General features: G+C 44.0%; 1 protein-coding gene across 1 annotated transcript in view; it reads left to right on the plus strand.

Moving 5' to 3' along the window:
• Positions 1 to 8,039: 8,039 nt before the first annotated feature.
• The window catches only part of GOLIM4 (golgi integral membrane protein 4), a 56,924-nt gene continuing 47,412 nt past the window's right edge, over positions 8,040 to 17,551 (plus strand). Inside the window, exon 1 of the mRNA XM_083613256.1 lies at positions 8,040 to 9,088. Coding sequence (XP_083469382.1) covers positions 8,902 to 9,088 — 187 coding nt within the window. The 5' untranslated portion in view covers positions 8,040 to 8,901. The remainder of the gene's footprint in view (positions 9,089 to 17,551) is intronic.

Below are 17,551 nucleotides of genomic sequence, written 5' to 3' on the forward strand. Positions count from 1 at the left end.
CTTTTTGCAGTATGTGTGACTTTAAAGAGCAGTTAATAAACTCTTGTTGTACCAAATTTGACTTTGTTTGGACTTTTTTTGACCATAGGAACGCATTAATTGATTTTCAATGCATTCCTATGGGATTTCGTGCTTCGCAAGATGAAAAATTCGCTAGACGAAAAAACTCGCAGAACGAATTAATTTCGTCTTGCGAGGCACCACTGTACTTATTAAGGAAATATTTCCCCCCTGTTAGTGCACTGGCAATCCAGAAGGTGGCACTCAATAGCTGGCATTTCCCCCCTCCACTGTTTCCAAACTAGTGACATCCAACATTTATCAAACGATGCTCACTATGAAAAATGAGGCTTCAAATGTGGTGTCTACAACTGCAGTGAAGCTTGATATTCAGAAGTAAGGGACATCCATTCTTTTTTGATCAGCTGATCAGCTTCAGTTTAGCTGCTACTTAGAAAGTAAGTATGCTGCTTAATAAAGAAGTCAAGGTGCGACCACTACTAAACCTAATTTCCTAAGAAGATGAGGATGAGCCAAGCAGGACCTGCAACAAAAAGTTGCAATGTGGGGTTCTCATGTTCATGGTTACAGTCAGTCAATCAGTCATGCCCTCCAGTCCATGTACTGTTCCACCAGGGTTTTCTATGTGTATTCAGCAGTCAGTCAGCATCCCTTGACCACCAAGCCCAAGTAGACCTCTTTTGTGGGTTTGCCCCTCTTCAAAGCTCATGTGCAGGGCAAGATGGTGGTGGTCAGCATAGCTCAGCAGTTAGAGCATGAGACTCTTAATCTCAAGGTTGTGGGTTTGAGGCCCATGTTGTGCAAAAGAGGAGGTTGAACTAGATGACCCTTGCAGTCCCTTCCAATTCTACAATTCTATGAACTCTTAGTGTTTGCCCCTGTTTGTAGTCAGTGTACTTGTGTGAACATGGAGGCTGAAGAGGACAAAGACCATCTTGGCTGTGAATCCTGGAAGACCTGCTCCCTGCTCTGCAGACTTTTTTCCTCCTGACCTGATAGAGTGGGTCCCTGACTGACTCCAACTACAAAAGCTGAGGCTGATGAACAGACCCTTGGGGTGATTTTTTTGGGTTTTTTGTTGGGGTTGTTGCTCTTTTTTGATATTACATTTTTGTATCCTTGTTTTAGATCTAATTATGATTTATGTGGAAATTGCTTAATTTGGCTGTGTACTTTTTGAGGCTTTATTAATAATAATAATTTATTATTTATACCCCATCCATGTGGCTGGGTTTCCTCAGCCACTCTGGGCGGCTCCCAATAGAATATTGAAAACACCAAACATTAACAACTTCCCTAAACAGGGCTGCCTTCAGATGTCTTCTAAAAGTCAGATAGTTGTTCATTTCCTTGACATCTGATGGGAGTGCATTCTACAGGGTGGGTGCCACTACTGAGAAGGCCCCCGCCTGGTTCCCTGTAGCCTCACTTCTCACAGTGAGGGAACCGCCAGAAGGCCCTCAGAGCTGCACCTCAGTTTATGACTACTATCGTTATGTTCACAATTTGTTTCAGGTTGTAAGCTGCCTTGGGCATGGTTTCAACTATGGAAAGGCAGCATACAGATAAAATTATGTATGCATGTATGATGTACATATGTAGATACACCTATGAATCTAAAGTAAACTCCCCCCTTAAAAGTAAGTTTTAAGTTGGGCCTTTAAGTAAGGGCCGAAGAACATATCATACTAAAATTCTGCTCCCAACACAAGACCTACTTTGGCTCTGTAGAGCCATTACCACCCTTGTAAATTTCATATTTCATTGTGTGCAAAGAAGCATTTGCTTTTGTCAGGATTCTCAAAGGTGAGCAGGGAAGTATGAGCCATTTGTTTACCTTTGCCTGAGCACACATTTAAGGCCTGAAAATAGGACATGCAAGCTTGCCAAGTTCCTGGTTGTAGCATTCTCTGCAAGCCAGTAGCGCAAATAGAATCCAATAATGTAGGCATGTTTACATTTAGATCTCTGTACAGACTAGCCTTGGGGACCCACTCCAAGTCAGAATGTCGGGCAAGTGTGGACACAGGTGTAAGCACTTACTTAAAATCCGACCACTTGCTCTTTGTTAGAAGGAATGTTGATGGTGATCAAGTTTGTATTGTGTGCATTTCTTTGTAATCTGTGCATTTTTGCATATCCTTCTCCTAAAGGCATAGGGCAGAATGTGGCTGTTAGGATGGTAAGTGGATCAGGCCGATGGGGTCAAGTGTCACCAATCCAGAAAGCACTGCATGGGCTGCCAGTGTACTACTGGGCCCAATTCATGGTGTTGGTGCTAGCATATAAAATCCTCAAGGATTTATGTCCCAGCTACCAAAAACAGCACTTTCCCCTATATCAGCCATCTAAGACCCTTCGACCAGGAGGTGGGGCCTTGTTGGTGTTGCCACCACTGGGAGCTGACCTGTGACAGGGCCTTTTCAGTGGTGGCTCCCCATTTGTGCAATGCCTGCCTTGGTGAAGTGCATCTGTCTCCCTCATTACTGACTTTCAGGAGAAAACATTGAAAGCATTCCTGTTTAGCCAAGCATGTGATGACTGAAAGACACTGTTGCTGGTAATGCTTGAGATTGTTTTTTAAAAGTTAAAAAAAGTTTTATTATTGATATGTTTGATGCTCTGGGCTCCTTCGGGAAGAAGGGCAGGATATAAATTGAATGAAATAATAATAATAATAATATCCCTGCCAGAGTCAGACCACAGGCTCATCTATCCTGTTTCCAAAAATGGCCAAGCCAGATGTACCAGGGAGTCCATAAATGGAACATAAAGGCAACATAAGGTTTGTCCCCAAGCACACATATATAGCAAGCTGTTCCCAAGGACGTGGTATAATCTATTGAACCTCATGTGGCTCAGTTTAGCTGCTGTGACTAAAAGCTGTTGATAGGCCTCACCTCCCTGAATGTGTGCATTCCACTTTTAAAGCCAGTGAGGCCAGTTGCCACCACATCATGTGGTGGTGTGAAGTCCAGGAGATAATGATACATGAAGAAATACTTGCTTTGGTTTGCCCTGAATCTACTGCATTACACTAGGAGAGCTTGAATTCTCATGCTATGACAAGGGAAGAAGCAAAAACCTTTTCCTGCTCATTCGACACTGTGCTCAGATTTAAAAGGCTTGGTTTTTTAAAGAGCATTTCCATAAAATGCAGTAATTATAGCCTAAGTGCAGCCTTATAAAACTATACACACAAAATTGTTTGCACACCATTCTTTTAAAGAACATGGCTTCTCCCAAAGAATCCTCGAAACAGACCCTCAGAAGACCCTGCCACAGCAGGACAGGAAAGTATTTGCGTCCTAGGGAAAGGAAAGCAGAGAGGGGGCCTGCCTAGCATCCAGTTGCAGGGAGTTCCTCAACCTGGGAGCAGCAACTGAGAAGGCCCTCTCTCTCTCTTTTAAAAATATTTTTATTGGTTTTTCCATGTATACTTCCTCTAACAGTATTTCTCTAACAATTTTCCATATTCCCCCCCTCAACTTCCCACATATTCCCAGTTTGTTTTATTTCCATATTACTCACCCTGCATGTTGTTTCTCAAAATTTTCCCAATACAGTGGTACCTCGCAAGATGAATGCCTTGTAAGACGAAAAACTCGCAAGACGAAAGAGTTTTTCGTTTTTTGAGTTGCTTCGCAAGACAAATTTCCCTATGGGCTTGCTTCGCAAGACGAAAACGTCTTGCAAGTTTGTTGAATGCATTGATTTTCAATGCATTCCTATGGGAATCCGTGCTTCACAAGACGAAAAAACTCGCAGAACGAATTAATTTCTTCTTGCGAGGTACCACTGTATAGTGGTACCTTGGGTTACAAACACTTCGGGTGACAGACTCCGCTAACCCGGAAGTAGTACCTCGGGTTAAGAACTTTACCTCAGGATGAGAACAGAAATTGCTCGGTGGCTGCGCAGTGGCAGTGGGAGTCCCCATTAGCTAAAATGGTACCTCAGGTTAAGAACGGTTTCAGGTTAAGAACGGATCTCCAGAACGAATGAAGTTTGTAACCAGAGGTACCACTGTACATATAGTCTTACTTTTTGTTATATACAACCACGTTTGTTTATTCAAACCCTGCCAGTGAGTCCAATTCTTTATGTTGCCTCTTCATATATGTTGTAAATGGTCCCCATTCTCTTTTAAAATCTTTGTTATCCTTTTCATGTAATTTATCTGTTAATTTTGCCAGTTCTGCATATTCCATAAGTTTCCCTTGCCATTGTTCTTTCATTGGTATTTCTTCTGTCTTCTAAGCTTGTGCTAATATAATTCTTACCGCTGTTGTTGCATACATAAATAATTTCCAGTGTTTTTTTTTTAAATCTTGATATAGAATTCCTAGGAGGAATGCTTCTGGTTTCTTAACAAAAGTCTTTTTAAACATTTTTTTTCAATTCATTATGTATCATTTCCCAATAATTTCTAACCCTTTTGCACTCCCACCACATATGATAAAATGTACCATTTTTTTCTTTCCATTTTCATTTCCGAGAAGGCCCTCTCTCATGCCCTCACCAAGCATGACTATGAAAGTGGCAGGACCGAACGTAAGGCCTCCCCGAAAGATCTCAAAGACCAGGCAGGCTCAGTTAGGGAGATATGGTCCTTGAGACAGCCTGGACCCAAGCTGTATAGGGTTTGGTAGGTCCTAACCAACATTTTAAATTGTGCCCAGAAACAGGTCAGTAGGCAGTGGAGCTGTTGTAACAAGACTGGCAACTTGGTGTGTGTGTGTGTGTGGCTAGGATGCAGGAGTCTGAGCAATTTAAATTTCCATATATTTTTGAGGGAAGCTATGATAATCACATAGATTTGTGTTATTTATGCATTCATTGCATTTTTCTCCTGCCCTTCCCCAAAGTTCTCCTCCTCCAAGTGCAACAGCACTATATGGTAGATTAGGCTGAGACATAGAAATTGGCCCGACGTAGTTCAGTGAACTTTACGGCTGAGTGGGGAGCTCCCAAACTTTGTCAGTCACTGTACCACACTAGTTTCAATCATGTTGTAAATATGACATAATGCCCCACTCCAAAATATTAGTAAGGAGACTACACTGAAACCAATGGATCTATGATCAACTGGTTGCTTTTTTTTTTTTTTTTTGCTGTATGTTCTAATAAATGTGCAATGCTTCTTTTGCCCATAGCAATTTACAGAAATTATGATAATTAGCCTTGCAGAGGAACTGAAGGTTTGCAAGGAATTCCAGTTGGATTTACCAGCTCAGCTTCTGCAAAACTTTTTGTGATTGCCAGGAACATTAAAGGTAAAGGTACCCTTGACCGTTAGGTCCAGTTGCGGACGACTCTGGGGTTGCGGCGCTCATCTTGCTTTACTGGATGAGGGAGCTGGCATACAGCTTCCGGGTCATGTGGCCAGCATGACTAAGCCGCTTCTGGCGAACCAGAGCAGTGCATGGAAATGCTGTTTACCTTCCCACTGGAGCGGTACCTATTTATCTACTTGTACTTTATCGTGCTTTCAAACTGCAAGGTTGGCAGGAGCAGGGACTGAGCAACGGGAGCTCACTCTGTCGCAGGGATTCGAACCGCCAACCTTCTGATCGGCAAGCCCTAGGCTCTGTGGTTTAGACCACAGCGCCACCCGCGTCCCTGTCAGGAACATTACTTAAGGCTAAACTAGGGAAATAACAGTACTGCATAAGGCTGCTGGTTTTCAATTTTTCCCTCCCCATTTTTGTCACTCTTATTGATGTTTGTTTTGATATAAACTGCTCTGAGCTCACTTTTGACAAAAAAACCCTATCTACAAGAATACTAAATAAATAGTCTAGAAGATTAAACTGAGCTATGACCCAAGATCAATAAGTTCATAATTTGTCACCCCTAAGGTATAACTATCTATCTTTATTTCATAAAATTCAGGCAACATTTGATTGTAGAATAAAAAACCCTCAAAGCAGTTTATGAAAAGATAAAACAGGAAAATGGGGGGGGGGGAGAGAGAAATATGAGCAATAGGTTAAAACATACAGAAAGTTAAAATGCTAAAGAGGGTTAAAATATGCCTCAATTTTCTAAGCAACTGGGTAGGCTTTTCTAAACAATGTTTTAGTAGGTGCTGAAAACAGTACAATGAAGGCGTCTACAAACGCAGAACTGGTCTTATGTGGCATCTCTAGTAGTGCCAGTTCCGCTGACTGAAGTGGTCTAGTGGGCACATGTGGGGTAAGGCAAATCTCGTAGGTAAACTGGTCTTATAGGTACAGTAAACTTGTAATTTGGGCAGTGCAGTGGGACTCAACAGCAGACAGTCCAGGAATCAGGCTTACTTACAACTCTCTGGGAGACAGGCTTCCAGGGTTGTTGTTCTGCCTCAGGCAGATGTTATAGCAGAGTACACTACTGTACACTACTGAGAGGAATGGACCCGTTTGCACGGAGACTAAGGACATCCCTTTAACTGTTAAGCCCAATAAAGGCTATTTCACACAGGGAAGTAGAAAAAGATCAGATTGTTTTACATGCAAAGAGGCAAAGCGTATGAGTACTGCTTCAAACAGAAGGATTAAAAATATTCGGTCAGCAAACAATTATTGACTCTCAAGTGTGATACCAAATTCAGTGCCAGCCAGCAATCAACTAGAGCAAGGGTAAAGGTAAAGAGACCCTTGACCGTTAAGTCCAGTCGCGGACGACTCTGGGGTTGTGGCACTCATCTCGCTTTACTGGCCGAGGGAGCCGGCTTTTGTCCGCAGACAGCTTCTGGGTCATGTGGCCAGTGCACGGAAGCACTGTTTACCTTCCCGCCGGAGTGGTACCTATTGACCTACTTGCACTTGACGTGCTTTTGAACTGCTAGGTTGGCAGGAGCAGGGACAGAGCAAGGGTACCCCTCAGTTAAACACAACGGATCAACACATTTTTATTTTTAGACCCAGTGGAACATCTGCAGAAGGCGGCATCCTGCAGATCCCATTCTCACGAGGATGCAAACCCCTTCCCATACCCATATTTAGTTTATTTCTTTGAAAACACCCAACTATTGTTGTTTTCATGAAAATTTAATCAAATGAGAAATCAATTCAATAAATGGGTGACATCTCCTTTAAAAAAGAGATTAAAACTGAGGGTGCGTTCTATCATATGCAGTGGACTCGTAAAAGAGTATAGTATTGGGAAATAATTCATAATGAATTGGATAAAAATTGTTTAAAAGTACTTTTTCCACAAAAAACAGAGTCCGTTTTGTTGGGAATAATTCAGACAGAAATTCCCAGGTGTCAAAAGGTGTCATTTATGTATGCCACTATTGTGGCCCATGTTTCATTAGTACAAAAATGGAAAACGAGCTTAGCCCCAACTAAAGAATGGCAACTTAAACTGATGGAATATGTGCAGCTTGCAGACCTAACATATAGAAGAAGAAAACAAGAAGAACATACATTTAGAGAAGATTGGAAAATGTTTGTTGACTATATGGGGGGAAATTGTGTATATTTGAAAACGTGGGCAGCGTTAAGATAAATTCAATAGTGTAAATAAGTTTTAATGGATGAAATAATGGAATACTCAATGGTTTAGTTTATAGAAAATATGCAGGGTTTTATGTTATGCAAAACGAAGCATGGAAAGAGAAGAAGCGAAGTCATTGATATTTTAAGGTTGTTGAAATGAATATTCTAAAATGTGAAACAGGAAATTTAATACAAATTATGGAAAATAAAAATTAAAAAAAGTTTTAAACCCTCATATAAATATAAAGAAGTTTTACTAAAGTGGGAGACGTCCAAGCCCCCCACACGCTGCTTTCTAAAGCGGCGCGCGGGCAAAGACCCGCTTTAACAGGCGAGGACCTCCTGTTCGACGAGCGCCTTGCTCCCGCGACCCCGCCCACTTCCTCAATTCTCCCGCGCGCTCCAGGCTGGGAAAAGCGGCGGGGCGGGGCGGGAGCTGGAAAGCGCGGCTCTCGGTAGGCCGGACGGACGCGGCCTGCGCCCAATGCGCGCCACCGCTGCCGGCCCGAGGGGCGGGGAGAAGCTATCGCTGCGCCCAATGAGGCAGCGGCCTGAGCGGGACTTCCTTCGGGGATCCCGCTGGCGAAAGCAGCCTAGGAGTGGAGGGTGACACGTATGTGCGGGGCTGGAAGGTGGCCAAGGCGAGGCAGGGGAAGGGAAGTTCTTGGCCCCATCAGCGGAGGAGCATCAGCCGCCGGAAGAAAGTAACTTTAGCTCCCCGAGGGAGGGCAAAGGGAAAGGGATCCCCGGGGAGATCTTGCAAAGGAAAACTTCGCTTGGGAGAAACGGATCTTGGAGGGAAAGACGGGCAGAAGCAAGGGAACGTTGGGGGATCAGATCCTGCCCGTTCCTTCGAACTGTTCCTGCAGTTAGAGAAAGTACGAACCGATCTGGGGGGAAGCAGATCCGGAGAGATCTTTGCAGGATAACCTTGGGGATCGCCCTCCTAGAGACTCAAAGAACTTCGCTCGCAAGGGCAGAGGTGCCTGGAGATGCCCGGCTTCTTCTGAGCTGCCTCCGGACATCCGCGCTCCCAAGGCTTCCCCCTCCGCGTACGCGCAAAGGGAGCGTTGGTTTCGTGGAGAGGGCAGGGGGCCTAGGGAGTGGAGCCGCTCTTGACCCTCCCCAGGGGCCCGAAAGGCTGCCTGCTCCTCGGGATCCCTTGAAGTCTCAGCCCTCCAGGTCGGCCTGCCTGCTGCGTGACCTCAGGTGCCTGGCAAAACTTGGCTCAGGTAGGTTAAAGTTGGCGCCAGGGTCTATGGGTCCAGCTCTCCTCCGAGGCCCCTCCGCCGCCTGGGCCCTTGCCCCTGATGCTGCTTCGTGCTCCGGCTGCTGTCTGAGGATAGAGGAGCCTTGAGGTGGACGGGCCCCTGGATCCGCAGAGGAAGGGACTATGGGCAACGGGATGTGTTCCCGAAAGCAGAAGCGGATCCTGCAGTCCCTCTTGCTCCTCATCGTGGTCTTCGGCTTCATCTACGGGGCAATGCTCTACTACGAGTTGCAGAGCCAGCTGAGGAAGGCGGAGGCTGTGGCCCTCAAATACCAGCAGCACCAGGAGTCTCTATCAGCTCAGTTACAAGGTAAAAGCTGCTTGGCTGTTCCCCCTCCGAAAGCTCTGCCTCCCCTTCCACTTTGGGGGCGGGGGGACGCTCCCAAAAGCTATTTCTATTTTTGTGTCCCAGCAAAGTGAGCCGTCCTAGTTCTGCAGCCGGTTACGCTGGGCTGTAGCTCTGGCATGCAGTTGTGTGCGCGCATGCGCTGTTGAAATTCATGGGAGTTTTGCGCATGCAGCGCTCTGTGGAATTTCAGGCATGATGCAGCATCCATATTGCCTTGTTGGGTTGAATCCTGGTCCATCCATTTCTTATCTGTCACCAGCAAGGAATGAAGGTGATGGATATCCTCTTGTTTATGACCAGCACCTGCTAATCACAGGTGTACTGCTATGGAAGATGGAGGTTCCATTGAGTTATTTAAAGCCAAACACTGCCGTGTCTTGCAACTGAGAATTCCATAATTTAACTACAGTGGTACCTCGGGTTACATACGCTTCAGGTTACAGACTCCGCTAACCCAGAAATAGTACCTCGGGTTAAGAACTTTGCTTCAGGATGAGAACAGAAATTGTACTCTGGCGGTGCAGCAGCAGCGGGAGGCCCCATTAGCTAAAGTGGTGCTTCAGGTTAAGAACAGTTTCAGGTTAAGAACGGACCTCCGGAACGAATTAAGTACATAACCAGAGGTACCACTGTATGCATTTTGTGAAGACCTTCCCTTCATCGTCATTAACCTCCTGCTGGTCAATGAAGTAGGTGGTGCTGACATCTAGTAGTATGAGAAAAGGAGGAAAGAAAAAATATTCACTCTTTGTGCCATTCATAAGTTTATGAACCAGTGGCGTAGCGTGGGTTGTCAGCACCCGGGGCAAGGCAAGTAATTTGCGCCCCCTAACCTGTGGATTTGCGCCCCCTGACCCATGGATTTGCCCTAACCCCAGATGTTGCGCCCGGTGCGGCCGGCCCCCCCTGCACCCCCCACGCTACGCCACTGTTATGAACCTCTGCCATGCTCCCCCTCCTTAGTTGTCTTTTCCCCAAAGAAGCAACAACAAAAGGCTTGGCCTGCAATCCTATAGCCTTAATTGGGACTAAGCCCTATGGAAATACGATGGGAGTCACCTCTGAGTAGCTGTTTATTATGCTCATGTCTCACTTTTCCTCCAAGGAGCTCAAGGGAGCATACATGGCTTCCCCACCCCATCATACTAGTGGCTCACCCAGTGAGCTTCATGGCTGAGTTGCCCCAGTTTTAATCCAGCACTCTGACCACTGTACCACACAACATAAGATTGTACTGTGAATTGGTTATGGAACGTTTCTTGGATAATTTTCGTTGATCCGTTACCTGTGTTTTCACATTACCAGAATTGTGTTCAAACGTGAAAAACCTTTTGATCGTGAACTTAGCTTTCACCCTGTGGAATCTGCTTTTTCATCCTCAGGTCTGCCAGTTCTGGGCAGACAGCCCGTACTTATGCAAAATATTTGGTTTTATCTGTGCAGGTATTAAGGACAAAAGTTTCCCTTGTCTTAAAGTACACATGGCACTGGGATGGTTCAGAGTCCAGCGCCTTGATGGGGATAGAAAATGACCTATATCCTGATCGTCAGGTCAAACATTTGATAAGCGGAGGCAGGGTCATTAACCCCACTTCTGCGCATATCAACTGAGTAGGGGGTGGCATCTGTCTGTCTGGGTGTCTATGCAGGGTTTGTGAGAGGCAGATTGTGTGATGACCACACCCACTGCTGACTTGTGGCCCCCAGAGGATTGGTGAATGCCAAAAATTGTTAACAACCCCTTCTTTTCGCCGTTGCCTTTTCTAATTCATCTTCACATTGAACTTTTTTGTGGAGCCACCTGTAAGATTCATTGCCTTTTTATATTATTATTTTTTCATTAGAAACTTACACCTATTTTTTTTAAAAAAATAAACATTAAATTCACTCGTAGGCAGTTTACATGCTTAATGAGCAAAGTGCTCTTGGACAAGAACAGGTAACTGCTAGCCCGAGGGTTAGGTGCTGAGAATTTATCTGGCACTCCTATCAAAAGTTTCGTCAGGAGCTAGTAAACGATTTGCCACTGTTTCACGTTATCAAGCTGTAACCAGGACAGGCAGGAAAACAGGAGATTACACTACTGTAAAGTGACAGAATCCTCAAATAAGATGCGTGGAACATGTCCGTCCACATATTTCTATGCAATGTTAGTCTCAGCCCATGTGTTCTATAACTTGGGAATCTGTGTTTGCCAGATGTCTTCAAACGTTATCATAAAGCTTTATCAGTTGGGAAGGGGCCTATTTTGTGATGAAATAGACTTCTACCCTTCTCTACCTCTGAGCTGCTGTCTGGAGTTTAGAGCAGCTCTCAGGAAGAAAGTTGTTCATCCCAGCTTTTTGTTGTAATAAAAAGTTCCAGAAAGCGACAAATTGATGAGCTAAAATGTCTCTGTGCCAAAATGCTTTACCATACAGGTTCTTACTTGAGGAAAGTCGACAGCCGATACGCAGGCTAAAGTTCTGTCTGTATTGTTGCCCTGCAGATTACTTAAAGTGGACGCTCTTTCAATTATTATTGAAAAAGGCAATGAAAACAGCATTATTATTATTATTTTTAAAATCAGGTTTGCAGTTTGCTTGAGAAGCTCTCGTATCCGAGCTATGAGCCTGCTTCTTCATTTTTATTTCATAAAATTTATGCACTGCTTTATTGTAAAAACAAACCTCAAAGTGGTTTACAAAAAGACAAAACAATAAAATTATCAATCAGAAAAATGAATAAAAGCAATTTAAGACTTTTGAAAAGTTAAAATAAAAATAGACTGAAAAGAGAATGAAATTCACACCAACTTTCTAAATGTCTGGGTAGGCTTGTCTAAACAAAAAATGTTTTTAACAGGCGCCCAAAAAAGTACAGTGATGGCGCCTGCTTGATATTAAAAGGCTGAGATATGTCAGTGAACTGTCTTGGCAATAAATAACTTTGACATCTAGTGGTGCTTCATAAACACCCTTTCATCTTCCCCTGCTCTGTTTTTGCAATACCGGGCAGGCAACAAAACATGAGAATTTATCAAGTAGTTGGTAGACAGGCTTTCCTAGCTGGTGGGCTGTGCATGGCTTGGTAAGCCACAAGTTGTACATCCTTGGTTTTTAAATTCCTTTTCTTGGGGGGCAATCGAATGCACTTCGCCTCCTACTGAATTCAGTCAGACTTATAGGTAGACATGCACAGGGGTATAGTATCACTTTGCTTTCTATTTAAATGACTTGGAATTATCCGCTTTGCGTCTTCAGAATGGATGGGGTTATAAATTTAAATTATTGAAATGGGATCAGTGTGTTGTTGCAGTTTTTTAAACAACAACAACGTTGCTGTGTCTTTTAGATGATTAGCTGCAAAAAGTAATGTTTGAAACAGGGATTGACCCAAAAGTTTCTAAACCATATTAGCATAAGCCTACCAACTGGAAAATACCGACCGACATCATTCATATGCTGTTGATGTGATGATGGAAGGCAAGAATGCTCCCCTGTGGTGTATTTGTGAGAATTAACGTTCCATGAAGCAATACCAGGAAGAGAAATACAGCTCATAATAAAATGTCCTATTTAATATTGGAATATCCATTTGGTTACAACATAACACATAGAAACTTTCTCAATCACATCTTCTGAAAATGATTGTGTTGCAGATGAATATTGGAAACATATTTTTGAGTGCTAGTAATTCTGCTAAAGCTAATCAAGTCAGAGCATTAAATCGATGGACCAGTATAAGTAATAATTATAGTCATCTGTAGCATTTTATGTAGCACAGAGCCAAAAACTCATTTTGCGCGCATATATATATATATATATATATATATAATCTCAGTCAACCAGCAATAGCCAATGATAGCTGCCCCTGTTGCAGCCCTATCAAACTTTTAAGTTGTTTAAAGGCTGCCTTTGTTTTCACTTGTAAAGTAGAGACAGTGTTTTATCTAAATATAATAAGAAACAGATTATACCCTCTTGGGATTTTGAGAGTAATACACAAGAGACATGCATTCTTCATAGTTATGAAGTCTTCTCATTAGGTCTTGACTACTTAATTGTAGAAATGGCTACCTGTGAGAAAAACGTTTGGGTGGAAAAATATATTTCTGACCTCCATATCAGTAGAAGTATCTGAAATATAGAGAATACATGTAGAGAATATCCTGAAGGAACGTCTCCATCCTCATTGTTCTGCCTGGACACTGAGGTCCAGCACTGAGAACCTTCTGGCAGTTCCCTCACTGCAAGAAGCCAAGTTACAGGGAACCAGGCAGAGGGCCTTCTCGGTAGTGGTGCCTGCCCTGTGGAATGCCCTTGTCAAGGCAATAAGCAACTATTTTACTTTTAGAAGACATCTGAAGGCAGCCACATTTAGGGAAGTTTTTAATGTTTTGATGTTTTATTATGTTTTTGATATTCTGTTGGGAGCTGCCTAGAGTGGCTGGGGAAATGTTATATCACACTCACTACGTGCAGGTGTGTGTTTGTGACGTCACATGTCCACGTTGCGGCGGCAGCGGTGGCCCCCCTTCCTCCTTCTGTCCGCAGCCAGCGAGGCACCATTTCCGTGGGGAGGGGCTCAGACTCAGAGACTTTGCCTCCATGTCTGAGACCTGCCCTGCCTGAAAAGGGTGCCTGGCTGTGGAGGGTGGAGGTGAACTTCTCTCTCAAAGGCAGCGCTGTTGCCGCCTGCCACCTGTGCTCATTTACTTTATGTGTGCCCAGCCCCCACAATTATATTATTGTGGTTGCCCAAGCACCCATGGCCCTTGGAGATAGTCCCTATGTGCTAAATAAAGGTAAAGGTAAAGGGACCCCTGACCATTAGGTCCAGTCGTGGTCAACTCTGGGGTTGCGGCGCTCATATCGCTTTATTGGCCGAGGGAGCCGGCGTACAGCTTCCGGGTCATGTGGCCAGCATGACTAAGCTGCTTCTGGCAAACCAGAGCAGCGCACGGAAACGCTGTTTACCTTCCCGCCGGAGCAGTACCTATTTATCTACTTGCACTTTGACGTGCTTTCAAACTGCTAGGTTGGCAGGAGCAGGGACCGAGCAACAGGAGCTCACCCCGTCGCGGGGATTTGAACTGCCGACATTCTGATTGGCAAGTCCTAGGCTCTGTGGTTTAACCCACAGCGCCACCCGCGTCCCATGTGCTAAATACTGTCTTCTTTATGCTGGAACGTGAAGCATGTCCACCTTTTTCAGAAACTATTTCCAAGCTTCAATACTGTGTTGGTCATTTACCCTCGCTAGATTCAACGTACTGCCATCTGCCTTATTGCAGGTTTACCCTTATTCGAGGGTAAACCATATGTGGAATGAGTCTGCCCCTGCGGCTTGATGGAGGTAGAAACTGTCTCTCATGTCTTGTTGCGCTGCCATTTCTACGGGGATATAAGCTCGGTACTTATCACTCCTGTTATACAAAAATCTCCAAATGGGTCTGAACTTCAATGTCTAAAACACCTGCTAGAGGACAAGGATCTAGAAATCACGCTAAGGGTGGCCAAATCCTGTGCGACTGCCATAAAACTTAGGGAACAAACTGTACTACCAGAAGGATTAAGGTTTTAAATGACAATTTTAGGTTTTATTTTAGTGATCAAGATTTAATATATATTTTTAACTGCTGCTATATCTGTATTGTCTCTGTTATACCCAATTGCAATTCAATGTATTCCTGTTGTGTTTTATGACTTTCCTGATATTGTAAGTGAGCTGGAACCGGTCTGTGACTGTAATAATAAAATTCATGCAATACTGTGGACTAGAATGTTTGACCAATTACATTGTAACTGTTACATAGATATAGTTACTCTCTTTTTGGACTCAGAATTGCATTCAGGCAACAGTCAAAAGCAACTGTTTCAGAGTTCCTGGGGAGTCATCAAATTCTGAACATTTACTCTAATAGGGGTCTTAAAACCTGGATTGCATGGGTGACTAAGGCTGCTTCTCTGGGAGGAAGTCCAGCTGAACTCTGTGAGACTTACTTTTGAGTAGACATGCCTAGCTTTGAACTGCAGTGAAGTTGAGGTGTTGTATCCATTCAGTTTCAGAGATGCAGTCATTGGGACAAACCTGTGTACGCCAAACCTCTGTATACTGAAAAAGTACACAAAGCATTTTGGCCTAGTACTGACTGTGAGGCAGATGGACCAAGTTGGCAGCTTGGTGCGTTTGACAAACATATTTGAAGAGCTGTTTCTGGAAATGAACATCATGTCCCTTTGTGAAGTTAAAATCCAACAACCCTTCTTTCCTGCGTGCCTGCCCCCCGCCCCCCGGCCAGTTTGCTTTTGCCAAACTAGAAAATAACATGGCCTTGCTCCTGAAATGTACCAGTACAGGAAACTTTGGCACATTGCTGTCTTAATGTGGAGCAAATGCCGGGTGAGTATTTTTCTTATTAAAATAAGCAAATGCACAAAAGGCCGTTGCACAGAAGCAGTCAGTCAGAAGAGTAACAGATCATGGATCACAGAGCAATTTATCTGAGAAGGCGTTCCCAAGATAATTTAATACACATTAATTAAACTCTCATCATGCTCTGTCAAGCCTTTTGTTCACTCGAAGAGATGGCTGAAACGCAGCAAAGGGGGACTTTTTCTGACACAGTTTGTGTAAAGTGTGGAGATACAATCCTTGTCTGCATTTAACCATTTTAAAAAAAAATATTACTCTTTTAATGAATGGTACACACATGAGAATGCAGCACTGGAGATTAGTTGATGACCCTCAGCTGAACGTTGGGACAGTTGCCGTTGAACAGCACTCTCTGCGGGTCAGTGCGAAAGTTTTGCCTTTCGTGTTCAGTGCGTGATGGCTCACTCATCTGTGCGTTGATGTGCAAATTGTGGTGTAGTGGTTAGAGTCAGACCAGGGTTCTAAACCCCCCCTTCCCCAGCCATGAAGCTCACCGGTGACCTTGGGCCAGCCACTGTTCCTCAGCCTAACCCTACCTCACAGGGTTGTTGTGTAATATATATAAATAATAAATTATCACTCGATGTTGCAACCATCAAGTGATTAACTAGTATGTGTGAACCAGTTCCCATTCTCTTCCATTCCAACCGATCTCCATTAAGTGGTTCTTTGCTTTTTGCAAAGTGATACAGTGGTACCTTGGCTCTCAAACGTAATCCGTTCCAAAACCAAAGCATTCCAAAACCAAGGTGAGCTTTCCCATAGAAAGTAATGCAAAATGAATTAATCACTTCCAGACTTTTAAAAATAACCCCTAAAACAGCAATTTAACGTGAATTTTACTATCTAACAAGACCATTGATCCATAAAATGAAAACAATAAACAATGTACTGCAGTCACACAGTCAATCAGTCAGTAGCTGAACTGGGTTCCACACAGTCACAAAAACAAAAAACAAAAAAGCAGCAAAAACAAAAACGCAAAATAAGTGAGCTGGACAGACCTCAGTGTAACACTCAAAACGGAAGTGTGGCACTCAAATCAGAAGCCTAACACTCAAAACAGAGCATGTTCAGCTTCCGAAAAAAGTTCGCAAACGGGAACACTTACTTCCAGGTTTGCAGTGTTTGGGTTCCAAGTTGTTTGAGTACAAAGGTGTTTGAGAACCAAGGCACCACTGTATTTCCATGCAGAAGTCTATACAGCCTTTAGGTGCTTCTCCTTTCCCTGTACCACTGATCTGTAATCTGTGTCCCTCAAGATCACATCGGCAAGCAAGGGATAATGAAGACCATGGTGGAGAATGGTAACAGGAATGCTGTAAGCACAAATGTCTGTTCTGGCTGACTGAACAAATACCATGGGGTTATTCTTCTGCTCTACCTGTGTCAAAGCTCCATGGGAGACGGATATCAACCACTGAAAAACTCCGTTGTAGTGAGTTAGGCTCTTCCCCCACCCCCCCAGCGCTAATTTAGGACTAAGTTCATAAGGCATGGCTACATTTGCATTCGTACCATTCTGATCAGAGGACTGGGCTCCTTAGCTGCAGAGTGCAAAAAGACTCAAATAGATGCAAAAAAGAGAGAGGCTGTTTGTTTATTTTTTAAAAAAAGAATGTAATAAAAGGTTCTGGACCCGTGTAATCCAAATGCCCCTTGGGTAAAAGCTGAATCGCACAAGCTGCTTAAGTTATACAAAAGTAAGGTTTCGTATTTGACTGTTTCAATAATTTGTTCTGCTGTCCACAACTGCGGAAAGAGCAGATGACCCAGATGGACTGTTGTCCCTCACCTGGTTTCTGAGATTTCATCTGGCATTGCCTGTTTGCTTCCCAGTACCTTCTCACACATAAAAGGACCCCTGACCGTTAGGTCCAGTCGTGGCCGACTCTGGGGTTGCGGTGCTCATCTCGCTTTATTGGCCGAGGGAGCCGGCGTACAGCTTCTGGGTCATGTGTCCAGCATGACTAAGCCGCTTCTGGCGAACCAGAGCAGCGCACAGAA

The sequence above is a fragment of the Podarcis filfolensis genome (assembly GCF_964270895.1).
Source record: "Podarcis filfolensis genome assembly, chromosome: 5".
NCBI classification, from domain to species: domain Eukaryota; kingdom Metazoa; phylum Chordata; class Lepidosauria; order Squamata; family Lacertidae; genus Podarcis; species Podarcis filfolensis.